At 56.6% G+C, this 27413-nt stretch overlaps 1 protein-coding gene across 8 annotated transcripts in view; it reads right to left on the reverse strand.

Moving 5' to 3' along the window:
- The window catches only part of AGAP3 (ArfGAP with GTPase domain, ankyrin repeat and PH domain 3), a 54095-nt gene extending 27034 nt beyond the window's left edge, over positions 1-27061 (reverse strand). For 5 of the 8 annotated variants that reach the window (XM_063099299.1, XM_063099298.1, XM_063099300.1 and 2 more), the window contains exons 1-7: positions 26684-27061; positions 1962-2020; positions 1623-1710; positions 1337-1422; positions 1015-1156; positions 494-628; positions 213-340 (exon numbers count right to left, since the gene is read on the reverse strand). In XM_063099299.1, coding sequence (XP_062955369.1) covers positions 213-340; positions 494-628; positions 1015-1156; positions 1337-1422; positions 1623-1710; positions 1962-2020; positions 26684-27005 — 960 coding nt within the window. In that variant the 5' untranslated portion in view covers positions 27006-27061. Of the gene's footprint in view, positions 1-212; positions 341-493; positions 629-1014; positions 1157-1336; positions 1423-1622; positions 1711-1961; positions 2021-3331; positions 4230-24212; positions 24230-26683 lie in introns of those variants that run through there. The other 3 variants (XM_063099302.1, XM_063099301.1, XM_063099303.1) reach the window with 3 other exon arrangements.
- Between the last annotated feature and the right edge of the window lie 352 nt (positions 27062-27413).

Consider the following 27413-nt stretch of genomic DNA (forward strand, 5'->3'; position numbering starts at 1 on the left):
AATGGGAGCAGGGGGTGGAGACCATAGCAGGGGCGGGCAGTCACCACAGGCACAGATGAGGCAAGGCTGACGGTGCCGGCTGAACAGAATTCAAGCCAATGTCTCTGAACCACGTGCAAGGCTGGGAGGCCAGAGGGAGGCGGGGCAGGTGTGACGAGGACACACAGAGACACACAGGAGTGGTGAGGTGGGTGGCGATAGGCTGGCCGCACCTGGTTGATGTGCACGGCCGGGATGGAGGAGGCGGACACTGCTGAGTGGCTGGGCGAGTTGGGCAGGGACTTGCAGGGCCCGATGGCCAGTTGCTGCTTCTTCCGCAAGGCCACTACCTTCTGGGCCACTGCAGAGGACAGCAGAGTCAATTATACCCGCTGAGGAGAGGGGAAAAGCCCAGCTCAGCACCCCCACAAAACCCATGGCCCTGTTGGCCAGGGAGCTCTCCTACCCCTGCTCTGGGGGCCCACAAGTGACTCCCACCCGGTACCCAAGTTACCGTCCTGGAAGACGCGCTCCACGTTGAGCCCATAGGTGGCGCACGTCTCATAGTAGGTGCAGCGCTTCAGGTCTGTGGAGAGCTTGCGGGCCCTGCTGTCGTCGATGACCCGGGGATTGGCGGCACTGATGGCATCTGTTGGAGGTGGGAGGGCAGGATTCGCTCAGCTTGCGGGGAAGCTGGGCAGTGCAGGGAGAGGGCAAAGGGCCAGGCACGGGCAACACCCAGAGCACCAAGAATACAGGTGTCTGGGCCTCATTTCAACCCTGCCACCACCTCACTGAGTGGAAACCAGCCACCACTTAATCTCTGAGTCTCTGCTTACTCATCTCAAAACCTGTGGACACGACAGTCACACGGGTTATAGGATTCACCTGGGAAAGAGCAAGGACGAGGCCCTCAGTTACGGGCAGCTCAGGAGGGCTGAGGGTCCGGTCAGCTCTGGGCAGGGAGCGGGGGCTCAGGGGCATTCTCACACCTGCCCACCCATGCCCCTGCCAGCTCCTGCGAGCCTGCCTCACCCTGCGTGCCCACCAGCACCATGGGCACCTCGCTGGCATTGCGGAAGCTGCAGAGCCGCAGGAAGTAGTTGTACACTGTCTGGAAGCTGATTTCATCCTCCAGGCTGAACACAAACACCACTGCATCCACCCAGGCAGCGAACTAGGCGAGACCAAGCAGAATTAGCACCCTCACCTGGGCCCTGGCAAACTCCTGCAGGGGCGGGCAGAGCCAGGTAGACCCTCTCCCCAGACATGCAAACGTGACCCAGTCCTGACTGGCAAGCTGGAGAAAGGGGTGCCAGGCCACAGGGGTGGGCCCAGCCCAGGGCAGGAGCATCACCTGGAGCTCGGGGGGGCCTCCTTCATCTCGGATCAGTAGCAGGTAACTCTGGCCGTCCACCACAATCTCCTTCTTAAACCGCCCCCCTAGGACAGAGCGCGTGGTCAGGGCCAGAACGTAGAGAAAGACCCCGGGGGGGCCGAGCAGAGAAGACACCTACAGCTTCCAACGGAGGAGATGAGGGGACTGGGAAGGAGAAGGGACTGGACTCTGTCACCAAGACACCGTGGGGAGGGCGGGGCAGAGTGGCCGGCCTCGGAGCCCAGGCTGGGCCTGCGACGCTCACCTTCAGGGGACTCCTCCTGGACATAGGTCCCTGTCAGATAGCGGTGCACCAGGGCCGACTTCCCACTAGACAAGTTCCCCACTATGCCCTGTGGGACAGGAGGGGCAAGAGCGGCTGTCAGAGGACACAAAGGAGACTGGGCAGGAAAGGAAAAGGTGTCAGGAAGGAGAAAGGCCAAGGCTGAAGGGACAGGAAAGAGAAAACTCAGGCAGGTAGGGGAAGACGACCAGAAGCAGCATAGGCCATGGGAACGGAAGCTGGGGAAGCAGCGCCCAGACCATGACTCCAAACCTTGCCCACCCAGTCCAGCCACTGGGGCCTCCCGCGGGCCTCACTCACCACTTTAAGCTCCGGCACGGAGCGGCTCAGGGTCCACTCCTGGCTGTTCACAAATGAGTCTGTGGAAGACAGAGCCACCCCGTGAGGGTCACAGTGGCACACATACCTGTCCTTACCACCCTGCTAGTGTCACCTATGATGCCCCTGCCTAGGACAGAGGACGGCACCATCCCCGATGGGACCCCGAACCTCACTCAGCCTTAGATCCCTAGGGAGCAGCGGGAAGTTTCTTTCGCAGCAGAACAGAGTGAGGACAGTCTTCAGGATAGGACTCTGAGGCCTGTGGGCTCAACACCCCTGGCCTTCGACCTGTGTCCCTCCTCCTTTTACTGCTCCAGGAGGTCAGTCAGTCTCCACCTTGAGCCACACCCGGCCTAGTGCACCTGGGGCCCAGACACCAGGCCCAGGTTCGAGGCCACTCCAGCCGGTCTCAGACCAGACTCAAAATGGGCTTGGCCCCTGAGGGGAGCAGGGCCAGCCTCCTGCGAGTAGGAACAGCTCACCCCTGGCAGGGTGGGGCCACCCACCACATTCCTGAGCCAGGGTGAAGGGGGAGGAGCCTCACCTGGCCCTGTTCAGTGAGGGGAGGTCCCCTGCGGAGCTGTCTCCTGCAACCCCAAGCTCCTCCCCTTTTCCTCCCAGAGACCCGCCTCCTGCTCGCTCGCTTCAGTCCACGCTCAGCATCGCTGGCAGCTACGCCTGACTCAGGCAGTGTCCCAGGAAAGGGACGCCTCAGCTCCCCAGAGCCCTCCGACCCCAGCCCCCATCTAGTTTTTCCTCCAGGTTTCCACGTATACCCTCGGGCCAGCCTCTCTGGCAGGGCAGCGCTTGCCTCCCCTCCTCGGCTCCCAGAGACACTGTCTCCAGGTTGTTTCAAAGCGTGGTTATCACGACCAGGTCCACAAGCAGTGTCCCTAACTCATCTGCAGGGGCAGCTAGAGCTGAGAGCTCGGCCCCGCCTGGGAGCTGGGAAACCGTCTAGTCCAGCCTAGAACCAGCTGACTCCGGTAAGTCTCCTTCCTTCCTGGACGGCAAAGCTGCATCTGCCGATAGGAGGAGGACCCGATTCGAACCCGGGCCCTTCCTGGGCTCCTATTCTAGGAGGCTCTGGGCAGTGCTATCGCCTGCACCGGCCTGGAACCCTCTTCTGCCACTGCCTCCTCCTCTGGACACTGCCGACAAGCCCCAGCACTGGCTGGGCGCTCATGGCACGTGGGTCGGCCCCAGCCAGCCCCAGCCAGTGTCCCCCCCGGCCCGCAGGCACAGCGGCCTCTCCCTGGTAGGGTCCCGACGGCTTCTCACACAGCTCTCGGGTTTCTGCTAGAGCCCGACCAGAGGCCACCCAGGCGGCACGCTGCGCCTCCCCTTACCGCTCGGCGCGCCCAGGAGCCCGGGCTCGGCGGCCGCCCGGCGGCTCCACAGCGGGGCGGCGGGCTCGGCGGGCGCAGGCTCCCTCCGGCGGAAGCGGCTGGTGAGCAGCCTCCAGAGGCTGGCGGCGGCGCGGGGGCGGCCGGGCTCGGGCGCGGCGCGCGGGGCCTCGGCGCCCAGCAGGTCGCGGCGGCTGGGGAAGGCGCCCAGCGAGCTGGCGTCGCCGTCGCTGCGGGTGCGCGCGCGGGGCGGCCGGGCCAGCAGCCCGGACTCGGCGCGCCGGATCTCCTGGCCGCGGCGCAGGCGGAAGCTGAAGCTCTTCCTGAGCGCGGACAGACCGCGCCGGGAGCCCTCGGCGCCGCGCCCGCCGCCGCCGCCGCGGAACACCTGCCAGCGCTGGCTGCTCCACAGCGACGCGCCGCGCAGGAAGCCCGCGCTGCCCGCGCGGCCCAGCCCCGCGCCCGCGCCCGGCGCCTCGGCCGCCGCCAGCTCCAGGCGGTTCAGCTCCAGGAACGTCATGCTGGTGGGCCGCGGCCGCGGCGTCGGCTGCCCTCGGGCGCGACTGCGCCGGGCCGGCGCGGGGCTGGGCGCGGGGCTGGGCGCTGGCGAGCCGGGCCCCTCGGAGGAGGGCGCGGGGCCCCGGCGGCCGAGGCGCGGGCGCAGGAGGCCGAGCAGCAGGCTGCGGGCGCCGACGGGCGGCGGCCCTGGGCCGCCCGAACACACGCTCCGCGGCCGCGCCGGCTGCTCGCGCGCGGCGCACAGGGCGGCCTGCAGGGCGGCGGTGGCGCGGCCGGCCGGGTCGCCGTGCAGGTCCAGCGAGTCGCAGACGCTGAGGGCGCGGCGGCAGGCGGCGGGCCGCTCCCCGCTGCAGCCGTCCCCCGGCGGCCAGCCCGGCTCCATGCTTAGGGCCCGCGGGCGAGGGCCAGGCCCATGGCGAGGGGCGCGGGGCTGGGCCCGGGCCGGGGCCGCGGCCGGGGCGCACGGACCTCCGGCCTCTGGGCACCTGGTATCGGCCGACCGAGTCCCTCAACTCCTCCACCTCGCAGCCGGCAAGCCCAGACCTGGAGAGGCCGGGAGCCAGCCCCGCCAGGAGAGAGAGGCGGCAAGTCTGGCCTGGAACACCCGGGAACGGCGGCACAGGGGAGCCGACCTGCTGGGGCTGCCCCCAGGAACCCTCAAGAAACAGGAAATTCCAGCCCAGGGCTCCTCCTCGGATTGGGCAGGTAGGTGAGGAGCTGTCATTAAGCGCAGGCCAAATAAATAACAGTCCTCTGTACACCACACACCGGGCCCCGTCTGGGAGAAGGTGGGCCAATTTCTCTTTCTCCAAAGGAAGAACAACCAGAATCGCCAACACCACGAGGGCAAGCATTATTAAAAGCCTAAATTAGGAACCTGGGACGCAAGTCTTAGGCCATCTCTGTGCCTTTCTCATCTGCAAAATGGGGAGCCCGAACGAGGTGACAGTATCTCAGTTTTCAGCTCACACATTCTGGGGCTAAGAGCTGCTGGGTGCCTTCTGTTGACGATCGAGGCTTTTTCTTTGAAGATTATAAAATCCAGAAGATACCTGTCTGAACTAAGTGTCCTGACTAAGGGCAGCAGAAAAATCAAAAAACCTCTGGGCCTGGACCACAGTTCTGGAGAGTGACTCACTTCTGAGGCCCTGAACTCTGGTTCCCTTGCTGCTCGCTGGGTGTCACCTCCTATCCAGATGAGGGACCAAGTAAATGCAAACACTCTTCTCCAAGCTCTGATGCCCTTTCAGTTTCAGGAGTGTGGGCTGCACCAGCCACTCAGTAAATCCAGGGCTCAGCCCAGAATGGGGACAGGGAGTGTCCATGCTGTGAGTACACGGCATTGCGAATGTCAGTCCTCAGCCCTCTCCCAGGCCCTGGGGATGAGCCAGTTTACCATAATCCACAGAGTAAGAAATCATCAGAGCTGCTTCAGTACCACCAGCAGATCAGGAGAAACCAGTTTAGGTAATGGCAAGGGATGAGGGGCTTGCATTTCCTTTAAAGAGATAATACCCCCAGGTTTCCTCCACCCCCAGTCTAACCCAACTCCCAATGCCCCTTTCAGCTTTAGAATTCCATGGTCCTGGCCAGAGTGAAGGAGGAGATAAAAGTGGCACATTCCTGAGGGGGCTGGGGTTGGGGGAATGCCTAAAGCAGGCAGGGCCTCTCCATCCTAGGTGCTCCCCACAGAAAGGAGAGCTGGAAAATCCCAAGTCCTGGGCTGGATCTCCAGGGCCTGGCAAGGCCCTGAGGGTGATTTTGTATTTTCGTGGGACTAGTTAATAACAGTGGTGAACAAGGCTTCTTCCTGTCCAGGACACATATTCCCCCCACAATAGATGTTCAGCAGTAGAGCCTTTCCCAGGACCCTCAGGCAGGCATGGAGACAAGAACACAGCCCAGGAATCCTGACTCATTTCCAAGTGAGAGCCTGCCAGCCTTACTAGCGAGCGAGAGATCAAAAGGAAACTGCCTTTCTGCCTGGACTTCCCTGTCTCCCTATGTATCTTTCTGACCTCTCTCTCACACACCCACGCAGGGAATTACCCTTTCTCAAAAGAATAAGGCTGCCCACTCACAAGCCCTCCCCCAAGCCAATGAAAGTGCAGGTGCAGGACAGCAACTGTGGGAGCTGGTCTGGGGGGAGGCGGGGAGGTTAGGGGACAAGGTGCCCAGTTGGGGGATGAGCTGCTTTAGATCCCAGCTGGCTCTCTCAGTGGGAGAACAGGAGGGCAGGACAGAAGGGGAAACCCCCAGCTACAGGCGCTCACTGGGGTCTCAGGGAAGGCAGGCAGCAGAGCCCACCCCAGAACAAACATCCTACGTTCTCAGAGGACACACTGGCCCCCGGACTCCACTGCACCTACAGAATCAGTCCAGGCAGAAAGCTCAACCTGGGTCATTTCCCAATCCTGGGACAGCGTCCTCTTCCTCACCTGGCTGCCTCCTTCCTGTCCCCTTTTCCCAGAAATGCTTCCTGACTGGAGAAACTATACAGGGAAGGACACCTGCTCCCACATGAACATCTCAGGACATGAGGCCAGTCGAAGACCCCAGGAGGAGAAGAGCCGCAGGCACACACCTCTTTTTCTCATTGGATCATCCCCGGTCAGGGGTGAGGTCTCTGTCTTCTGTCTGACAAGATTCTGCTCCAAAGACAGGTGGCAAACACAGCTCTACTCAACATAGCTATTACCTGCTGGGCCCGAAGGAAATTAGGACAGCCCTAAAAAACTCCAGGCTGGGATTCCATAAACTAGAAATTCCATAAAACAACCCTCATGTCAGTTCTCTGTTTCTTACGGCCATCACAAGCACCAGACTGAAGCACCAGGCTAAGAAGGTCCATGGAAGTTTCTGGGGGATTGAGATGAACCCTCTCACATATGCCTGCAGCATGTACGCTGGGTCAGAATAACTTGCTCTTCCCTGGAGGCAGAGAGTATGGAAGTGGCACCAGACAGCCCTTCTGCTCTGAGCGTCTGGAAGTCAGGAGAAAGCTGGCACCAGATGTGCCCACCAGCTGGCTAGGCCAAACTGGCCACCTAAGCCAGCTGGGCCTCAGAAACCCTGCCTGTGTGTGCACAGACTTGTATGGGGGCTGCAGGGGACGTTTCAAGGAAAAAGAAAAACCACCGGGCAGGTGTGACGTGTGAAACTCTGCCCAGAAAGAGAAAGCTGGTCCTGAGGACCAGGGAAAGGGCAGCTGTGCCCCAGGAATTCCAAAGGACCTTGGACCTAGTCTCCACCCAAATGTTTGCTGGTTGATCCATTGATAAGTACTGGGCTGAGCCCAGCTGCAGCCCACACAACACACAGGGACTGGTGGATGTCTTTTTCAGCAAGGAGGAGAGACTAGCTCTCTTCTTTCACCACAAGCCAAAGCTTGTGGCTGGCTCCACAGGAAAAGGCTTTTTCTGGCTTCTTCCAGCTGCCTGGTGCAGTCCCAGAGCCGCACTGGCCCTCCAACACCAGTTGGGCTCTTCTTGCCCACAAGGTGGCAGCAGAGCATCTTCCTGAGGCCCAGGGCACCAGCTGTGTGGGAGAGGGCTGGCAGGGACTCAGGCAGTGCAGCGTCCCTTGGTGGCCACTTGGGCTGGCCATGGTCCCTGAGTCAGGAGGCAGTGAGAGGCACACAAGCTACCCGAGAGCTGGCTGGGCTCTAGCAAGCTCGATTCTCTTTCTATAGGTCTCCGGGTCGGGGAGGAGGGAATCCAAGAAGAGGTGGAAGAATCTTTGGGCAGCCTGCAGGACACAGTCCTCCTCACAAGCTTCAGCTCTGTCCACAGAGACACTGGCAGCTGCTGCGGCAGCAACAGTTAACCTCTAGATGCCAACTCCACCCCGCCTCACCCCGTGTCAATGGCATGGGGTGCTCAGGCCAAACACCTGGCAGGGCCCCCTCCATCCCTTTCTCACCACTCCCCAGTCCATTGCGGGGGCCCGGTCCTGTTGGCTCTCGCTCCTAACCATGGCTCAACCTGTCCACATCCCACCAACACGAGGGCAATTCCCTGCCTCGGCTACTCCTCCAGGGGCCTAATGGTCTCTCTGCTCCACCCGCCAGCACCGCCAGCACTGCTGCCAACCTATTTTCTTTACAACAGGAGGTGTGACCTTTTAAAACCATGGCTCATCACTCCCCAGCAAAGCCCTGAGTGGCTTTCCACTTGGTGTGGAGTGATGCTGGAGCCACTCCTTTCCCAGTGCTCGTGTGCTCTTGACCGTTCGAGCTCATTGTAACTCTCCTGTGACCTACCTCCAGCCGGCCACGCAGCCTCCAACGGGCCCTGCCTGTCCCCCACCCAAGGCCCCACCCCTGCTTGTCCTCAAGGTCATCCAGCGCTCAGCAGAAACGTCCCTTCCTCAGGAGTCTGTGCATCTGTGACCTCTGTCGACATGGCGCACTCGCATCCGCGGATGTTCTTATGTGCTTACTGCTCCCCCAGCTGAACTGCTGGCCGCTCTCCAGGAGGGAGGGAAGGTCTTGGCTGAGCATGAGCTGAGCACCTGCGCTTCTGTTCTCCCTGTGGGGAGGCATGTGGGCTTAAAAGAGAAGGTCTCTGGCTGGGACGGTCTGTTGAGGAGATTGTCACAGGCAGAATAATCTACACAGACTCTGGGTTGAGAAGCATGGCAGTGCACTGGCGACACCCGCACTGCAGTGGAGACAGCTGGGCTCACGTTCAGCCTCTGGCCTGTTAGCCATGTGACTGCCCACAGTCGCCTTAACCTCGCTGCGTCTCAGGTTTTAGTCTGTAAACTCGGGATAATCCCTCCTTCCCAGAGTAAGTCGCTGTGCAGACCAGTGATGGGATGTAGAGAGTGCCTGGCATGCAGCAGGTGATCAGTAAAAGGAGCTGTCACTCCTGGGCAAGAGAGAACCATATCAGACCCAGGAGCGACATGACCGGTGCAGGCTTTCTTCATGTCAGAAACCCAGATGGATGCTGCCAGAGCATGGCCTTGGTGCCTCCACATCAGCTGGACCTGATGGTGACTGGGCTGGTCCCTCTAGCTCTTCTTTAAGAGACCTCAGAGCTGGTGTGCACCCTGGAGGTCCCCAAGTCCTAACTCCCAGCACTTCAGAAGGTGACTTTCTTTGGAAATAGGGTCGCTGCAGATGTAATTAGGATAAGTTCCCTGACAGTGTGACTGGTGTCCTTATAAAAATGGAAAATTTGGGTACAAAGACAGTCTGTCATGGAGAAGACGGCATCTACAAGCCAAGGAAAGGCCTGGACCAGCGCCCTCAGGAGCGAGCGTGGCCCTGCTCACACCTCGCTCTCAGACTCCTGGCCTCCAGAACTGTGAGGATAAATTGCTACTGTTTAAGCCACCCAGTCTATGGTACTTTGTTATCACAGCTTTAGGAAACTACAAAAGCTATGGATTCCACAGAGAAAACAATGCACATCTGGATGAACACACAGATGTTTTTAGGAGGTATCTAACCTCCTTCAGCCCCACCATGGATTCCAGGTTTGGAACTCATGCTCCGGTTCTTTCTTCTCACTTTAGAGATAAGGGGACTGATGCCCAGAGAGGGAAGTGACTTGCCTGAGGCTGCACAGCCCATTGGCGGCAGAGCCTGGACAAGGTGTGGGACTCTGGATCCGTAGGCCAGGGCTCAGGCCTCCCAGTCTCCATTCAACTCTATTTTCTGAGTGCTTGCTAAGTGGAGCCAGTGCGAGCTGCCGGAAGTGCCCGCCCGCCCTGCCTTGAGGGGGCAGGCTGGCACAGAAACCACCGCATCCCTGGGATCCTCCGAGGGCTGCTCAGAAGATCCAGGGATTCTGGCCCATCTCCCGAGCTCAGTGTCTGAAAGCTGCTGGTGGCTTTGTTCTCCTCCTCCCAACAGAAAATCTGAGGGAGCTCAGGGGGCCATGGGGCCGAGGGGGGCAGGCACAGAAAGCCACAGGCCTAGGGCACAGCACCTGGGGGAACCAAGACCACCCTCGTGGGGGACAGAGTCATCCCAGTCCAAATGGCCTTTTAGCACCAAACCAGCTACTTGATAGTAGTTTATTTTGCTTTTTGTCTACAAACTATGCTGGGCACGATGGAGGACAGGACACGGCCCTCCCCTCAAAGATTCAGTCCCTTGGTATGTCCCCGCCCAGCCTCCGGACCTTGTCCCACCTGCCCACATTCTGACCCTGGGAGTGCCGGCAACAGCAGCTGCCCTGGGCCTGGCTTAGCCTGAGGGACATCATCAGGACGCTGAGGGTGAGGGTGACAAGTCCAAATGCTGTCAGCAGCTGCTGCCTGAGGGGAAAGCGAACACCCTGCCATGGGCCAGCACTGCGCTAATCCTCCCAGCCCAGGATGTGGGGACAGGAGGCTGCACCCCCCACGTTACAGGGACTTCTGCACTCAAAATGTGGAGCTCACACCCCCTCACCACACCGTGACTTCTGGTCACAGTGTGGACCCGTTTCCTGTATTTCACGTTTTTAAATGTCTTCTCCCTTCAAAACTGACTGCATGGTCCAGCTTAAGTCCCATGAGTACAAAATCTGCGTCTTCCAGCCTGAGTTCCTAAAATGCATTTAATGTTTGAGATTTTCACTCCTTTCCAGCAGTACCAGCACTTCCATTTGCTTTCACCGTATTTTTTATAGAAGTAAGGTATCTTTATTAAGGGGGGAAAAAAACCTCATTTCGTAGGACCAACATGGAGCAGCTGCGGGAACGAGCTATGGAGAGCGCCCGTACAGCCGTGCACACGTGCGGTCTCGGGGGCGTGAGGGGCACGGGCGCTCTGGGTAGCGGTGTACACTGTTAAAAAATGAAGACAAAGGCTTAGAAGTGCCTGAATTCCCATGACAGATCTCACAACAGCAGGCCTTCCCCTATCTGGGGCCGCCTCTGTCCACTGGTCAGCTCCGCAGCAGGTGTCAGCCAGCTCATGGCTGCCGCCACCATGAAGCCCCCAGGGTCCCCTAGACCACCCGGCCTCCTCCTCTCAATGCCCACAGCTCATCTTGTCTCCGCTCTACAAGCTCATGTTTAATCTGCCCTCACCTCACCCAGGGCCAGGGCTCCCAGGCCCCTCAGGAAGGCATACAGGGCAGCCTCCAGCTGGTGACCCCTGGGGACTGCTGAGCCACCTGGGGTGCCCTGGACACATGAGACAGCAGCCATGGGACACTGCTGGCCACTTGACAACAGCAGCAAGTTACTGAACATGGGGGACCCCACTCTGAGCACTTTACACTCACTAACCCATCTAACCCTCACGGTAACCCTCCATGAAAGGCACTGTTCATCTTCCCACTTTACAGAGGAGGAATCAGAGGTATAGAAGCCAAGTAACCTGCCTAAGGTCACCAGCTAGTAGGTGAATGAACCCAGGCCTCAGGCCTCCCCAGTCCTGGACGCTGCTTCCCTGGCCTGGCGAGATGCCTGCTGCCACGGGACCAACCAGAGCCCAAACCTCTGCAGTCAGAGTTCACCTCTCAGGCAGCCCTTGCCGACCTCCCCTACCTCTTGGTACCCACATCGGGACGGCCCAGCCTTGGCCTTCCTAGCAGGACTCCTTCCAAAAAGACCCCTCCCTGAGGTTTTTCCTCGCTGACCTTCCAAAACACTCCTGCCCCCCTCAACTCCTGTTCACCGAGCCCTGGACCTCTGGAAGGTATGAACTGACTCAGGCTTCCAGAGCTCCCCTTGGACATGTGGAATATCCAAGGGAAAAGCACTGTGGTAGCCCCAACACTAACCTGGAATGATGCCCTGGCAGGCAAGCGTGCGTGCCATGTGGACAGAGCCACAAGAGGCCAGACAGCCCGCACCAGGGCAGAGGGGCACGAGGGGTCCAGACTGCCCTCCCGAACTGAAGGTTCCCTAGGAGCCACAAGCCTCCTGAGCACAGGCACTGTGTCCACCTCACTTCCACTGCCCTTTCAGGCACCCGGGAATGTCTGATGAATGAGTTCCCCATTACAAGATCCCCTCCCCGGTGGGTTCCTTCTACCAGACAGGCAGGCGCATACTAGCCCTCCAGGCCCTGCAGGGCCCCACGCTGGCCAGCCTCTGCCCCCACCCTGACAGTGGGTGCCAGACACTGACCAGCCCAAATGCCCAGCCTGACTGCCAGCTTGCCACAGGTCAGGACAACCAGCCAAGCACTCTGGGAGCACAGGGACACCCCCAAACGCTATGAGGTTCAGCCAGCTCAACTGCACAATCTCCCGGTCAAACGCCCACTGTGTCCCCAGCCATACCCTATTTCCCACATCCCGGAGCAGTCCAGAAGTGGAAGCAGCCCCTAGCCACAGTTAGCAGTTGGGTTTCAGACTTTTATCTTAACCCCAATCTCATCTGTCTTCAGTCTGATAACTTGCCGCCCTGGCCAGCCCATCAGCCCTCAGGTCTGGTCCCAAGGGCCACACGAGCACCGAGAAACAGTGCCGGTTAACCCAGGTGGCAGCTGTGGAGCCCAGAAGAGCTCCCTGACATCATGGGAGAGGCTCCCAGCCAAGATGAGGAGCTCTGGAGTCCGTCCGGACTCAGTGGCTGGTCAGGGCCTCCCCTCCCTGAGCCACAGGGCCCTCTGCTGCAGGATCAGAAGCCATCTGCAGAGCCACCATCCTCTGAGAGCTTACACTCTAAGGTCAAAGCCACAAAGTCAGAGACAACCAGGAGGTTCCTGGCGGGACCCTCCCTGGACAGCAAGGAGGTCCAGGCCCCTAGTCTGTCCAGCAGCACCTCTGTGCAGCCAGTCTTGGGGCCACACCAGGCATGCAATGGCTGACAGCATCAGACAGGGAGACAGTGTCTACAAATGCCTGTCCACCCCCTGCAACTCCAACCAGCCCAGTCTCCTCGCCCTTTCCTCCCCGCACCTGCCTTCTCACCTTCACCTGTGCTGCGCTGGGCACCAACTCGGAGACCCTGCTCACTCACACCCACCTCTTCCCGAAGCCTCGGGTCTCACTGGCCAGCCCCCTGCCCCTAACCACGTTGAGCCAGGCACATGCTGGGCTTGCAGAAGCCAGACGGAGCCCACTTGCCACAGCTCAGAGCAGAGCCAGGACAAAGCAGAGGGGTGCTGGGCTGTGGGAAGGGAGAGCCTGAAGGAACGCTCAGCAAGGCTCACCAGTGTACAGGCCAGGACAGAAAAGATCTGTAGATTCAAGTGCACAAAACAAAAAAATCCTGGATGATAAAAAACTGTAAAAACCCTAAGGGAAATACAATTAAAGGGAAATCAATAACCTGAAAAAAAATGTGACTATGTCAATGGGTTAATATTAATAGATAAAAAGCTCATAGATATTGCTTCAGAAACTCAAAATCTCTCATTGAGTAAAGAAAGTTCAAATGGCCGGTACAAAACCACTCACCCTCATCTGGTATTCCAAGACAGACAAATTAAGACAAAAATGAAATTCTCTCTCTCACCTAGCAAAGCCATAAAAGTTTTCTTTTACTTTAGTGAGGCTGCCATACAGGGTCCGCTGATCCCTGTTCTGGGGCCGTCGCTGGTTTCATCTTTCTACGCAGTGACTCATCTGCGCACATGATGGGGACAAAGAACTGAGCCCGCTGCCCCTGACACTCCTGCCACAGGTGCTCCTGCAGAGACAAGGGGCAACCCGCAATGTCCCGCAACATGGAAATGAGGAAGTCAACTACAATATCTCCACATGGTGGAATATTATGCAACCATTTAAAATAATGTTTGCAAAGACTTTTATACCTAGCATGGGTGGTAACACTTAATTTGTTTTTTTTTTTAAAAAAAAAGCAAGATACATGAACCCATGTAAAAAATGCAGGGGAAAAAAAGGAACACATCAAAATGGTGACCAACTGGTGACAGAGGCCTGACTGCCTCTGGTCAGGATTATTAGTGATTTTTTTTCTGCTTCTTAATACTTTCCTACGATATGCATATTTCACTCTATTTTCTGAAATACATATAGAGGGTATATTATTTTTGTCAAAAGAAGCAAAAATCCCCGAAGACTATTCTACCTTGGCAGGACGGAGAAGAGTCTTCCGATTCGGACCCGGGGTGCAGAAGAAGCCAGTGCGCTGGGACTGCTAAGAAACGCGCCCTTTGCCCGTATGTTTTAGGTTTTATTTTAGGATAGGAGAACACATTCACACACGCTCAGAAAACCGCCCCCTTGGCTGCACGCCCCACGCCCCTCTCGTCTCCTGACGCAGAGACTTCCTGAATGAGTGTCCCCCTTCCTCCTGCCTCCCGCTCACACCTCAGCAGGACGCTGCCACCAGTGGTTCCCACAGTGCCCCGGCCTGGGCGCCAGGGCCACCTGCTCGCTGAGCGCGCTCACAGCCCTTCCCAGGACAGCGGGCACGGTTTGAGCCGCTCCCATTTGTTAGCTTCGTAATATTCCATAGTATGAATGTCCCAGCAATTACTCAACCACTCCCCCGCCCAGGGGCATTCAGGTTGCTTCCTTCTCATTTAACCACTATAAGCAAGGCTGTCATCAATACCCGTGTACCTATGTGTTTTCTTTCCATCAGGGACATTCCCAAAAGTAGGACAGTTGGGTTCAAAGGCATGTGAATATTTCATGTGAATGGATAATGCCTGAATACTTTTCCAAGTAGGTGGCAGCAGTTCACTCTCCCAATGCCACCAGCAGCAGAAGCCATCGGTTCCCTTTCTGCTATTTGGACAGGGGGCATAGCACATGGATGGCTCTTTTGATTTGCACTTCCCAGGTTACCAGTGACGTTGCACCTCCTCTGTTCATCGACAATGTACGTTTTCTCTTCTCTGACACTTGCCTCCTCCTATTGTGTGTTTTGGTAGCTGGCCAGTACGGGGATCCGAACCCTTGGCCTTGGTATTATAACAGCACGCTCTAACCAACTGAGCCACCCGGCCAGCCCCTTCCTCCTATTCTTTGTCCATTTTCCTCTTGGGTTTTTACAGTCTTTTTCTTAACAATTTTGTAGGAGCTCTTTGTATAATGGGCATCTCCACTGTTTATCTGGCATGTGTACACTGTAAGCAAATTCCCCTACTCCATGATACAGACATGTAATTAAATCTGTTGATTTTGTCATTGATTATAACATTTGAACAACAACAACAAATCTGTGAGAGAAGAATGATACTAAAAAAAAAGGTAGGGTGGAAGAAGCTGTTCTTGCTAGAAAAACATCAGAAAATACTTGCAGCAGGCACATCAGGATTAGGCGGCCACCTTTGGATACCCAGTAGAACAGACTCAGGCAACGATACTCCTGAAACCAGCGGGTGGAAGGTTGTGGGGGCACTTTACTTCCTTGGTGTGGAAGTATCCCCACCACACACTACTTACTGACTACAGGGGGAGAAAATGGACTTTCCCGATGGGGAGACCCTACTGTCACTGATAGCAGGGGGACACATATGCAATAGGAGGTATTCCTACCAAGCTTCTAGACCACATTTCAGTTCAGAGGCAACACGTGGGATGCAGTAACAAGTTAGTTAGCTAACACCAAGTGGCAGCCATCACCCAAATCCAGGACCCGGACCTTCTACAAGATAACTGGTCTGGAGGTGGCCAGTTACTCACTTGGTTACAGCGTGGTGCTGATAACACCAAGGTCAGGGGTTTGATGCCCGTACCGGCCAGCTGCCAAAAAAAGAAAAAGGAAGAAAACTGGTCTGGACTCCTCAAAAACTCTATGGGTGGGGGGGGGGAACTCTGCGATGAAGCATCATGTTGCTTCCTGTTTCCATCCTGATTTGGAATAACAAAAAGGGCTATCCAAGACATTTTTGGATAATTGGGGAAATTTGATTATGGATCAGCTATTAAATGATATTAGAGAATTCTTGTTAATATTCTTAGTCTTATTATGCTACCATCATCAGGGGCTGGCCGGTCAGCATGGTGGTTAGAGCACAGCCTTGCAACTCCAAGGTCAAGGGTTTGGGTCCCGGTACTGGCCAGCTGCCAAAAAAAAAAAAAAAAGAGAGAGAGAGAGAGAGATCACACTATATACTACCATCATGGTTATGCAGAACAATGTGTCTATTCTTAGGAAATGCCTGCTGAAGAGCTTAGGGGAGAAGTATTACCATGTCTACAACTGCTGAGAAAAAAATTATGGGAGAGAGAGAGAGAACGGGGTAAAATGTTCATAATGATCAAATCTTTCAATATTGTCATTTTTCAAAATAAAAAGCTACGAGGAAAAAAATCTGTCAGTCTCTTCCTCTATAAATTCTGGGTTTCCTGTCTGGCTTTTAGAGGCTGCCTCATCTGAAGATTAGATAATACTCTTCTAATCTATTTCTTTCTCCTCTATTTTTAAATTTTATCTTTTTTTCATGGCATAGCAGCATATAACGCTAACAGCAGTCTCTGAAGCCAGACTTCCCAGTTAGCTCCCTTGGTTAGAGCACGGTGCTGTTAACACCAAGGTTAAGGGTTTGGATCCCCATACTGGCCAGCTGACAAAAGAAAAAAGAAAATAAAAAAAATAGACTTCGTGGTCCAGGGCCTGTCTCTGCCAAGCCGAGCGAACAGCCTGAGGCAAATTCCTTTACATCTCTGTGCTTCAGTTTCCTCATCTGCATAATGGGGTGGATGGCACTTACCCTGTAGGGATATTTCAAAAACTCCGCAAATACAAGCACTACAGGTAAGCACACAGGACAGTGCCTGACACATCACGAGCACTGAGAAAAAGTCACTCTTTTATTACCATTCCTCTGCAACAGCAGATCTGGTCCTGCCAACCCCAGCTCAGAGCCCTGCAATGCCCCCGTCACCCACAGCAAGAGCTGTCAATCTTGTGACACTTGCAGCACAAACACAAAGTGCTGGAGTGCGGGGCGGCACATTTGAGTAGCTGAAAAACACTACGCCCGCAACTTGCATAATGAAATCATTGCTCCAGTAACACGGTGTCTGACAGTGCCTGTCAAGGCAGCAGGCTCAGCACAGTGCCACCCGGACGTCCCCGCACACCGGCCACTGTGCAGAAACCTGCTGCTGCCCTCAGCACGCGCACTGGTCTTCTATTGAGACAAAATTCTTCACTTCTTGGAAAGCATGATTTTTCTCTGGTGCCAGCTCACCATTACTTGGCCCTGTGTCCTGCCCAGAGTAAAAGAGACCACACGGCACAGCACATTTGCCCAACCCACTCTCAGCACACTGCCTGGCTGGCTGTCACCAGAACCCCTGCTTGTGGCAGAAACAAGTTATACCATGGATTAAGTTCTGGGAGCACCTGGGAAGGGAGGGCTTGTGGCATGGCTGCCCCCAGGTTCAGAACTCACCTCTGCTGCCCCACACCCCCACCTGGGACCTGTCCCCTACATCTCTGCCTGGGGAGAAGGTGTCAATCAGAAGGTACACCCACCTTCCAAGGAGACCATCTGGTCAACCATACATGGTTTCTCCCCCAGGGCCCATGAGGAGACAGCACTGCACAGGACCCTGCTCTGGGGCCTCGAGCCCTTCCCTCAAATGCCTGCCTAACTGCCCCAGCCCCATCTGGCCTGGGAGGGACCTGCCAGGCCTCTCCTGGCTGGGCCACAGGCACTCAGGCGACAGCCAGCTACCCTGACCCAGCACAGGAGCAGGGAGGCTCCTTGGTTGTCCAAGCATCCGAACCAGGCCCAGTGGGCTAGATGGGCTTTCTCCAGTGCCATGTGTTTTCCAAGAATATGTATATGTTTACAAACTTTCTATTACATATACTGCTTAGCATAAATTAAGGACAAAACACAGGAAAAGCTTGCATAAACAGCCCCTGTCTAAAACGCCAGGATTGGGGGAGAGGAATATTGTGACGTTTGCATACCCAGGCCCTTGACCAACCCATTCCCAGGGAAGCCGCCAAGAGGTAACCAAGATGCTGCCCAGAGAGGCCCACAACCCAGCCCCCCAGAAACTTCACGCTTCGCATCCTGGCAGGAGTGGGGCCCGGGCTCCCTCTCCACAGTCCCTCCCTGGGCAGAACTATATAAATCATGATTCCCAAACTGGGAACATGAGGATTGCTTAACATTAACAAATTTTGTGACCAACCCCACGCAAGAGTAGTTGTACTTGCTGATTTTAGGAAAATACATAGGGACAAAAAACTGTGAATCCAGGAACGCTTTTAAATGGATTTGTTTGCTATCAATCATCAACAAACATTTGCTGAAAGACTGAATGAAAATGGGAGTACTTACATGAAAGGCATATTATTCTAAAATTTTAAATACAATCCTTTGAAAAGGTCAATCCAAAAGGATACATTTCTGTGTTCAGTTTTACAACCAACAGGTATTCTTTGGAGATCTTATAAGCTATAAAATAGAGCTGCTCTTCCAATACCATAGCCAAAGGCCTCATGTGGCTACCGAGCCCTGGACATGTGGCCAGTTCCAGTGCAGAGGCGCTGGATGTGTGAGCACAGAGCAGGGTCTGAAGAAAGCGAGGAAAAAAGAAGGTAAAAAATCTCACTAATAATTTCTTAGGTAGATTACATGTTGAAATGAGAATATTTGGATATGCTGGGTTAAATAAAAGACATTATTAAACTTGATTTCACTTTTACTTTTTCAATATTGCTTCTTGAACATTTAAATTTACACACATAACTCAGCTCATTGGAAAGTGGTGAATTAGAGAAAAAATTTTTATCCACGGGCAAAACAAGAAAACAAAGACAACACTCGGTGTCCGTGTGAATGTGCAGACCCCTGGGGACAACCGTGGCCCCCAGCACCCGTCGGCTGGAACCTCAGACAAAACACTGACCTGGGCCTGGCCAGGCTATCTCAATGAACCCCACACTGTGCCACCCAGGTTCTCACGCTCGGGTTCAGGTGCCACAGCACCATGCCAGGCACACTCGCACACGTGACCTCACCTAGTCCTCCCCTTGCCACGACCCTGTGAAAGCTGCTATGAGAACCTGCTGATGAGGAATGAAACGACAGCTGCACAGGTGAGCACTTCTAAGGGCTGGGGCTGCCCTGAAAGCTTCCCGTGTATTTGCTTATCTGATTCTCACGCCTACACTGTGAAACAGGTGCTGACCATCCTTGTTTTACCAACGAAGAAGCCAAGACTCAGAGAGGTTAAGGATCACCCAAGGTCATGCAGCTCTTAGTGATAGGCCTGGGATTCAAATCCAGGCAGCCTGGGTTCTTAACCCCCATCCTGGTGCAGGCTCTGAGAGAGGAAGAATAAAGCCCAAGCTTCATCCTGTCACATCACCCCATGTAGAACAGTCTAGGACAATCTAAAGCAAGAACCAAGCATCGGGAGCTTTGGAGTGACGGAAAGCCTCCAAATCTTCACAACTCTTCCCCAACTAAGGCTCCAGGGCCTTCATTTAAGGTCTCTTTAACAAAAAAGTCTTCCACGCAGAGAAGTGACAGCCACCTGTCCCTGGAGAAGCCCAGGCAGAGGAGGGGGCAGGGGCTCCCAGTAGGAGCAGAGCAGGAAGCCCTGAGCGGGTCTGCATCTCTCAGGCCTCCTCCACCCCCCTGTGACTGGGCTTTAATCCCACTCTACGAGCCTGGGTTTTGGGTTTGTAAAGCATCAAAACATCAGTTAATAGGCAAAAGAGAAACGGCTGTAGGCGGGCACACCGACGGCGGCAAGGAGCGATGCTGACAGAAAAGAAAGAAAAACACGCAATGTAAACAGGCACAGAAACACCAATGGCACATCCCTCGGGGACCGTGTGGCACGGAGTCGGGGACAGCCGGCCTCATTCTCCTTGGTGGCCAGCTCAGCTCCAGGCGCAGTGAGGCCAGAGCCTTGACCGAGGGACCAAAACAGTGCCTGACTTCAGCAAACAGAGAAACGTATGCTTGAGAAAGGTCTGCGTCCACAGACACGAGGGTGGTCTAAAGCTCAATAAAAAAAGCAGCAACCCAAGAGGAAAATGAATAAAGGACGCGGAGAGAATTAAACAAAAGGCAAATGACCAAAAATTATTGTTTTCATGTTGACTCTCACTAGTAATCAAAGTAAATCAAATAACTAAATAGCTAAATAAATACTCTAGTAATCAAAGTAACACAAAATAAAACAATGAAAGCCATTTAATCTTTTTTTCCCTTACCTATCAGGTGGCCAAGGGGGTCAGGGAACCGGCTGTCTCCACCCCTGGAAATCAGAATGGCCTTTCCAGAGGGCAGCGTGCAGCAGAAGTCCTAAACACGTGCACACCCTGCAGTCTTGCCATTTCTTCTGGGAATTTGTCCAAAGGAAGGAATCAGACAATAGTTCGAGGAGGTATACAATAAACAGTATACCCTGACAAAGGATACTCTGCAGCCTTCTGGAAAAATGACTAATATTTAATATGTGTTTACAATGTGCCAGGCACTGTTCTGAGCACATTACACAGGTGATCTTGTTAATCCTTGGCACTGAGAAATCATGACACTGGATTTGTTACGGCCATTCCATCTCAGGTGAGGAAACTGAGGCACAGAAACCCTCCCCTCTGCTCACAGGATCTCTTCCTATCATCGCTCCTGGAGGGTTCCAAGGCAGCACATCGCAAGCGCTGCATGAAAGGCAGGCTTAGAACGGAGCTTGGGGACTCCAGCTCAGCCCCTTAGCCAGCAGGCAGGGCACATGGCCAAGGGTCACAGACACACCAGAATGTGGCTCTAGGAAGATGGACCCAGGGCAGTGGGGTGACTTGCCCGAGTTCTTACAGCCAGTTGGTGGCACAGCAGGGACGAGAACCCAGGTATCTAGACACCCAGCCCAGGGAGCTGCCAAATAGGCAAATGAACGCAAAAGCCTCTTTCTGTGAACCTATGCACATCTGGCTCCCTTCTCCCAGTGGAGCATTTTCCACAAAAATCCCACCTTTGCTGTTGAACACCAGTGATATCAAATCACTCAGAGAGTAGCTGACAGGAAAGAGACTAGAGGATGCATGGCAGACTGCAAAAGCACGTGCTCCAGGAAGAGAGGGCAGGGGACAGCGTGTTTCTTCTATCTCCTACAAATTTTTCAGTTGGTTACAACAAGAGGTACTTGCAACACTTAAACATATATTTAATGAAATCTTTAAAATGTTATTTTTTAGGGGCTGGTCAGTTAGCTCAGTTGGTTAGAGCACAGCCTTATAACCTCAAGGTCACAGGTTCAGGTCCCCGTGCCAGCCAGCTGCCCAAAATATATATATATATATTTTGGTGTTTCTTGAGCAGGCTACCATATGCCACATCCATGCTACTCACGGAAGGGAGAGATGCCTCAGAGAGCCACCATTCAGCTGGGGATTCAAGACTCCCAAAAGAAAATTACAGCAGGGAAGAAAAGTCCCAATTCACCCTTAAATTATATTCTGAAAGTTTCCAAGAGTTAAACTTGAGGTCACTTCAATCCTCGAAAAAATCTTCCCTTAGAAACAACTTACAAGGGCTCACTGGGTGTCCAGCTCCACCCACCAAAACTTACTTAGTCCACATGGGCAAGGGAACACCACCAGGCCTGGAGCTAGTAAACCAGGTAAAATCTGTGGGCCTGCCACTCACGGGTGGTCAGGGAAGTTAGTTAACCTAAGTTCTAGGCTAGCTCATTTGCAAAATGGAGATGATACCTACAAACCTAAAAAAGAGCCTCTTCAAGGAAAATAAATGGTGGATGCAAAGTGTGGCAAAGGCCTTATTCCAGCCTGCAGCAGGCAGCCTGGCAGGTGGAAGAACGTGAACTGGTGGGACAGTGTGCCTGCCCAACTCACATCCTCAAAGCAGGCAGCCGGGTCACCTCCACTTCTCACCTCAGCCCAGGGACTCCACTCTGTGCTCCAAAATTAGCTGCCCCTCACCGCTTGGCCTGGAAGGGGCCAAGGAGGAAAACAATCTGGTTTAAGTACCCGTAAGTTGCCTGCACCTTAAAAAGAGGGTGACAGCACGGGCCGACGTTCGGGCAGCGCTGCATGGGAACCCAGGAGTTCTCAGGCAGGTGTCTGTCCCCCAGCCTCAGCTCCTAGGCTGTGCCTGCTGTCCAACAAGGGCACCTCCTCCCTCCTCCCTGAGCCACAGAGGTGCTGACAGAGGAGAGAGGGCTCCCAGTGCAGGACGGCAGCGGGGACGCTGCGTGGCCAGAGTGGGCTTTCAACGCTTCAGCCCTCGCAGGACACCACAGCTCCCGCAGGAGGAAGCACCATCTCACAGGGTTTCTTGGAACATGGGGATGTGGAAATAAATCAATATAGGAGAAAGCATTAAAAATTTCTTCCCCAGGGTCCTGCCCACCTTGTCCGCCTGTCACCTACACACTCAGTGCCCCAGCCATGGAGACCCACTTGCCATTCCCTGAATACCACCATATGCTTCTGGGCCCCACTGCCTTCGTAATCCTGTTCCCTCTGCACGGAGAGGGCCCCCATGCCTGGCACACAACTGATGAAAGAAATAACTGATACAGGAAGGTAGCCAGGTGGTACCCAGGGCAAGGACATTTGTGGGGCATCACGGGCAGCCAAGAACCAAGCTCAGGGACCGTGAATGGAATGGAGTAGAGGTCTCCCAACTCGCTGAACCTGAGGTCACGCAGCAACCAGGCTGGGACAGTCTCCCCATCCCCATCTCTGACTCTGAGCAAAGCGGTCCAGAGGAGTCTTCCTGAATCTCTAACCTTTGTCCTGGTTTCTGAAAATCTGGACTTTGTTCCTACCACTCCCGGTGCTCCTCTGGCACCCGCTACAGGCTGAGCCACCCTTCCCACACGTGCCCGGCCAAGACCTTCTGGACCCTTCTCTCCCCTCCTCCCCTCTGATCTCCTGCTTTCTACTGTGCTAGATGCAACTGGGCCACACAGTAGGAGCTAAATAAATGTATCTGGAACAAATGCAGCTTTCCCTGGCTACCAGAACCCACACAGATATCCTCTTTTTCAGAAGACCTAGAACCCTCATGTGCGAAGTCTTAGATAAACAACCTCTCCCCCCACCAGGAACTCCTTCCCTAAACCGGCTAATGGCCAGAATGGCCCGGGAGAGTCACAAAGGCAGACCCTGGTCCCACATCCCAGACCTCTGAATCAGAGTCCTTGGAGGGAGCCTCCACAGTGCCCATCCCACAGGTGAGTGTTAGGCCAGGCTGGGGAACGACCACCCAGGAACAGAACCAATTAGCTCAGGAAAGAGCTTCCCCGTCTCTAAAAGGAACACTGTTATTCCTCTCCTTTCCCCACTGCAGGGCAGTCGCCAGGATCAAATCACAGGACAAACAGGAAACGGGACAAACTCTAAACCCTGCAAGGAAGAGAGCAGGCTGCTGAGGCTGGGCCCCGCTCCCGGCGACCTCTGAGCTCCCGCCAGCATGCCCGGCCCACAGCCCCACAGCTCCTGTGCCCCTTCTCTGTCCCACCTAGACTCAACCAAACAGGAAAACCCTCGTATCTCTCTACCTTAGTCCCTCAGGATGTTAGCAAGCCCCAGGCCCAGGGCAGGCAGGCAAACTGTGAACTGAAGGGATGAGGGCGAGAGCAACCCAGCCAGGCCGGCTGGCGAGAACACTCAAAGGAACTTCACTGTTTTTCAAAAAAACCGTAGGGAAAACAAAGGGGAAACGTGAACAAGCCATCCAGCTGACAAAGCCCGGGTTCCTGCACACACAATAGTGGCCAGATGGCACGCACACGCAGTCACAGTCCACTTCCAGGCCCGGAGCTCTCACCGGAAGCCAAGCTGGGGCTGCAGGCCACCCCTGTCCTCACTCTGCCCCCCGGGAGCAGCCCTCCTACTCAGGGACCAGCAGGCCCTGCCAGGCCACCTGCCTGACTCCTAGGCTGCTTCTCCAGGCTCCTGGCTTGCTTGGCCCAGCGTGCGTGTTCCCCACCTCGTGTCCCCCATGTGGACGGAGGCCCTGGTCCCCCTGCATCCCTCTTGCTAGGACACAGCCAGATGACCCAAGCAAGTCAGGGGAGCTTCTGAGGTTAAGTGAGTGCCGAGCCAGGAGCCGCCCTCCTGCTTGAGGCCCAGCACCCTGCCTGGCTGTGTCAGCTCAGACCCCTGCGTTTCTGAGCCCCAGCGTCCCCACCAGGGAGATGAGGGTGCCTCAGAGGTTCACACATAGTGAGCCTTGTAGCCGCCGTCCCATGCATTCGTTCCCTAGGACTGAGTGATGGACAGGTTTGCTCTTTCCTCGGCCTTTGGTGGGAAAGGAACTTGTCAAAGTGGTCTGCCCCCTCCCAAATCCTGTCCTGAAACACAGGAAAGCCAAATGTCCCCTGCTTCTTCCTGCCCTGGACACAGAGTCAGTGGTGATTGCGAGAAGCAGAGAGTAGCCAGGAGGCCAGGTACCCACTGTGCCTACTCAGTGCCAAATGGAGGCTGACTGCACTGCCCAAGTCACCTTCGGAGCTGGGACAAACAAGCCCCTCGCCAAAGTACTCACCAGAGTGAGAGGAGCCTTTGTCTTACACCCTGAAAACGGCGTCCCTTTCTACTGAGGGGCTTAGCCCCTAGGAAACACGGGACCAGCCTCCCTGCGACGTAGTATGTGTTTACGTAACAGCTGGGGCCACTCGGCCCTGCCAGGGGGACTCAGGCCAGGCTCAGAGTGAGCACAGGAAACGCCCCGGAGAATCTGAGCCTCTCTCCTCCTCTGAGCAAGAAGGTGGGGACGCTGCTTCACAGGACAGAGGCAATATGGTTTGGCAGATGGAGAGAGCTTCTATCGCAGGAAGGATACAGGATTTGCTTTTTTTTTTTTTTTTTTTTTTTGAAGTCTGCCTATGGCAGACAAGCTGCAGCAACAGAAGTGGTAAAGCAAGCTGGGGTGAGGTGGGTATCCAAGGTGGGTTCCAGGAGAGAAACCAGGTAAAAGGGGAGAACGAGCAAAGAGCTGGGGGTCCCCCCGCCGAGACAGCAGGGCAGCAGGGATGGGGAGAGGGAACGGCAGAGCTGAGAGCGGATGTGTGAGGAACAGCTGGGTTGGTCTGGTGACAGTGAGACAGCGGTTGCCCAGGATTTTGTGACGGTGACACCGAGCTTCCAGGCTAAGCAGATGGAATAGTGGGGTATTTCCAAACCACAATGGGGAAGTTGGTGGCGGGGAGAGCTCTAGGCAGGGAAATTCTGCCTGTCATGCTGAATTTAAGACAGAGGTGGAAAACCCGAGTGCATCCCAGGAGTCGTGGCCTTCACATCACAGGAGATGCCCAACCAGATGCCTCCTGAGCTGGGGGCAGGGGGTCACTGCTAAGGAAACTGGAGCTACATGGAGAGCCCGGCTGATCCCTGCCTCTCCCTGCCCTGGGCAGGGCTGCAGCAGATGCTGCTTCTGTCACCTCCCGCAGCTGTCCCACAAAGTCTCTTCACCCTCCAAAAGGGGTGGGGGGCAGTAACCTTGGAGTCGATCAGGCACTTCTCTTACTTCCTCCAAGGGACAGGGAATCTGCTGGGAACAATGTCTGTTCCCACCCTACCCCCTTCAGATCTAGGAGGAAAAAATTGGTCACCTCCTCTCTTTGGGGCCCTGGGCTCACACAAATGCCATCTCCCAGTCCCCAGCCACAGCAGTGATTCAGGCCATTTACTCAGATCCATGTTAATGAGTTTTTTCTGTCACCTAATTAGTTCACAATGAACTCAGCCTTGAGAAGGAAAAGATGAGAGCGGGGCTGGGAAAGGATATTAGAAAGTCAGGCTGGAATGTCACGACAGAAGGGCAGGACCCCAGCTCCACATGGGGTCCTCCACTCCCAAGAACCAGTAGTCCTTCCCCAGGTAGGGAAACTCTGAAAGCAGAAGGGGGTGTCTGGATGCAGGAGCCCCCCAGCGCCTCACGTAAGGAGATGAAGTTAGGAGTGGAGCCCTAACTGTAAGGCCCACGTGATGGAGAGGCCCCTGCCCACAACTCCAGGTCATGGGCAACGGCCTTGGCCCTCCCTGCATTTCCACTAAGGCTGCACCCACCACCTGCTGGTGGGCATCCTCCTTCGAACGGAACCAGAGGAGAACGCAGACGGCCTAGGGCAAGGCCCATCTGCCCGTGCGCGCTCGAAAGTCACTGTGCCACTGGGGTGCCTGCGAGTGCGGCTGGTCCCCACTACAGCGAGGGTCGTGGGGCACCTGCCAGCAGCATAGGGGCATCCTGTGCCCTTCAGCAGCGCAAGTCCAGGGCCCAAGAGCCCAAAGAAAGGAGCGCTGGGCAGCGCAATGGCCCGGTAGTTGCGGTCCCGACGCCGGGTGCAGCGTCCCTGGAGGTCAGTCTGCGCCCGGCCACCCCGCCTCTGCCTCCGGAGCAAGCAGCCGCGGGTGCCCGGCGAAGGCGCAGCCTCCCACGCGGTCGCGGCGCCCCAGCCCCGCGCCAGACCGAGCCCACGCCCGTCCGGCCGCGGTGGCGTGGGGATGAGTCGGGGCAAGGCCCTGCGGCGAGCGCCACCATCCGGGGCCCGCGCGCTCTGGGCCCGGGAAGGCTGCCATGCTCTAACGGGAGGCTCGGATCTCCCGCCCCACTGCGGGGCAGGGCCCGGGCAGCGCCTGAGAAGCCTCCCCGCCCGGCCCCACCTCCCGGCCCGCCGAGGCCCTGCGCCGCGCCCACCCTCCCTGACCATGCTTTCCCAGGTCCGGCACCGGCGCCCCGGAACCTCTGCGGCTCTGAGCGCACCGGCCCCCCGAGCGACACCACCCGCACGCCCTGGAGCACCAACAGCAGAAAACGTGTCCCCGGGCGCGGGACTGGCCCCCAACCCCAAAGTGTCCCCGAACGAGCTATGGCGAAGCCCGGACGCCGGCTCTGCAGCGCTGATCAGCAAACCGCGTGGCCCGGACCCCGGGTACGTGAGGACCCCTGACGGGGAGCGCGTGGCCGGGCCGGGCCCGTGGAGCGGCCCGACTCCCGCAGCCCCCGGCTCCGCTCACCCTCGATGGAGATGACGTGCTCCCGGATCTGGTTCTGCAGCGCCAAATCCTCGACGCGCTCGATCAGGTCGTAGATGGCGTAGATGTTGGGGTGCACGGACTCGAAGCGCTGGATCTCGGCCCGGATGGCCGCCGAGTTGGAGAGCGCGAACTGCTGCGGAGGCCCGCCGGCCAGCTGCTGCGAGGGGCCGCCGCCGCCCCCGGCCCCGGGCCCCGCGCCGCCGAACTGCCCGCCGCCCCCCGCGCCGCCGCCGCCGCCCCCCGGAGCCGCCAGGCTCTGCTGCTGCTGCGGGCTCTGCCCCCCGCCCGCCTGGAAGTTCATGGCTCCGGAGCCGCGGGGCCCGAGACCGGCCCGCCCGGGACCCGGCGCGGCGCGGCGGCGGCGGCGGCGGCCACGGGCTGACGCGCGAGGCTGGCGGGGCCGGGACTACCGAGCCGGCGGCGCGGGGCTAGTGCATGGGGCCGGGGGCCGAGGCCGGGAGGCGCCGCCGCGCACGCTGTGGCCGCCGCTGCCGGGCGCTTCCCGGCGCCGCGATCCCGCCGCCTCGCAGCAGCTTCCAGCGGCAACAACAACGGGACCGGGAGCGCGCGGCCCGGGCCCTCCCCCCGCGTCATGCGCACGCACCGCCGCCCCCGCCGGCTCCGGCACACGCAGCCACGGCCCCCCTGCCCGCCGCCCCCGCCCGCCCGCCCGCAGGCTCTGCAGCCTCCGCCCCCAGCCGCCGGCCCC

Source organism: Cynocephalus volans, chromosome 6 (genome assembly GCF_027409185.1).
Source record: "Cynocephalus volans isolate mCynVol1 chromosome 6, mCynVol1.pri, whole genome shotgun sequence".
Taxonomy (NCBI): Eukaryota; Metazoa; Chordata; class Mammalia; order Dermoptera; family Cynocephalidae; genus Cynocephalus; species Cynocephalus volans.